At 25.9% G+C, this 1,814-nt stretch overlaps 2 protein-coding genes across 2 annotated transcripts; one reads left to right on the top strand and one right to left on the bottom strand.

Moving 5' to 3' along the window:
• The first annotated feature begins 141 nt into the window (after positions 1-141).
• On the top strand, positions 142-1,341 carry Chro.40444 (tyrosyl-tRNA synthetase). The annotated part of the gene is made up of 1 exon (XM_659973.1): positions 142-1,341. The coding sequence occupies one exon, from the start codon at positions 142-144 to the stop codon at positions 1,339-1,341; it is 1,200 nt and encodes a 399-aa protein (XP_665065.1).
• A 44-nt stretch (positions 1,342-1,385) lies between these two features.
• On the bottom strand, positions 1,386-1,658 carry Chro.40443 (hypothetical protein). The annotated part of the gene is made up of 1 exon (XM_659972.1): positions 1,386-1,658. The coding sequence occupies one exon, from the start codon at positions 1,656-1,658 to the stop codon at positions 1,386-1,388; it is 273 nt and encodes a 90-aa protein (XP_665064.1).
• Positions 1,659-1,814: the final 156 nt, after the last annotated feature.

Genomic DNA, 1,814 nt, shown 5'->3' with positions numbered 1-1,814 from the left:
CTTTTTTTTTGATTAAAAAAAATGTGGCGCCAAAAACACAAAATTTTTTTATAAGTTGTAAAATAAATACTTGAATAAAGAAATTCTAATAGAATTTAAAAACTAAATTTTAGATTTAAAAAAGAGAAAGAGAGAGAAATAATGGCGATTCTAGTAAAGTACTCAAAAACTAGTAATATAGGAAAAGTTGTATCTTTACTTGTAAACTATTTACTTAAACAAAATACTGAGCTAAAAATTGAAGAGTCAATAATTGATGAAAATTCAACAAATGAAAAAAATATTAACCAAGTTGTTTTAATTAAAGATAAAGAGAATTGCAATGATCAATTAGAAAACATTGTTGATATATTAATTTATCTTGGATCTTTTGGTAAAAATCTTTTGGGAAAAGATTCTAGTTTAATTAATGAATCCAAAGAAATCATTGAGAAACTTATCAAAATTAACTTTAACTTCTCTAAAGGAACTGAAATGTCTGAATTTAATGAAATGATTAAGGGTAAAAGTTTCTTTCTAGGAAGAAGTTTAACCATTGTAGATCTTGTTATTTATATATCATTGTACTCTTATTTTGAATCCCTCAAAGATCAAAATCAAGAATATATTCCAGAATATCCAAATCTTTCAACATTCTTTGAACAAATACAAATTGTTACTCTAATAAGACAATCTTGTCCTGAAGGTATTAATTATTTAGATTTACCATTCTTTAAGAAGAAACTTGTAAAGAAAGAAAAAAAGAATACTGGCGAACATGGAAATAATAGTAATCATAATAAACAAGAAAGACCACTTGACGATCCAACTAGAATTGCTCTTAGAGTTGGTAGAATTCTTTCTGTTGAGAGACATCCCACTGCTGATAAACTTTATCTTGAAAAAATTGATGTTGGAGAAGATGAACCACGTACTATTTTATCAGGACTTGTTGGAGTTTATGATCTAACTCAGAAAATTAATGAACTTGTTGTCATTGTTTCAAACTTAAAACCAAGAGCAATGAGAGGTATTACATCTAATGGAATGCTTTTATGTGCCAGTAGTGCTCCTTCTGGAGATAATAATAATAGTCAAAATCAATCATCCAAAGAATATTGTGAGCCTGTTTCTGTTCCAAAAGATGCTAAAGTTGGAGAACTTATTTTTTATAATGACTTTAAAGGAGAACCTGATGTTGTTTTAAATACAAAAACAGGAAAAGATCCATTTGCTGCCGTTCAACCAAATTATAATGTTAGTAGTGATTTACTTTGTAGATTTAAAGAATCTACTATGATGACTTCTGCAGGTCCTGTTTTTGTTGAAAACAAGAATCTTATTCATGGTAAGCTTAGCTAAAATTGTATCTTAGAAAAATAAAATTCAAATCATAATAAGTATTATTAAGTAATTGAAATTTTGTTTTGATCTTTTTCATATATATCATCTTCAATCTTGAGTTCTTTATTACTTCTCAAATAAGAAATAAATAAATCCATCATACTTTGATTATTTTCTTCATTTTGTTTTAATTTCTTACTAACTTCAAAATCATAATACATCTCAAAATAAGCTCTTTTTAAATAACTCCCAATTTTCTTGTAATTATTCACCAAAATTAATCCCATTTTTGTACTTATTGATCCACTTTTATCATTTTTTTTAATAAATGTCATTGCTGAATCTCCTATTTTTATCTTATTACTTATTATCTTATTTGTACTTACTAGACCAAAATAATCATCCAAATCGAAAGTATTACTATTCAACAAAAATGGATCCAATATTAACAATTTATTAACTCTTGATGGTATCCAATGTTCTAATGTTAA

This window comes from Cryptosporidium hominis (genome assembly GCF_000006425.1).
Source record: "Cryptosporidium hominis TU502 chromosome 4 CHRO014165, whole genome shotgun sequence".
NCBI lineage: Eukaryota > Apicomplexa > Conoidasida > Eucoccidiorida > Cryptosporidiidae > Cryptosporidium > Cryptosporidium hominis.
This window is presented reverse-complemented; position numbering and strand designations above follow the sequence as displayed.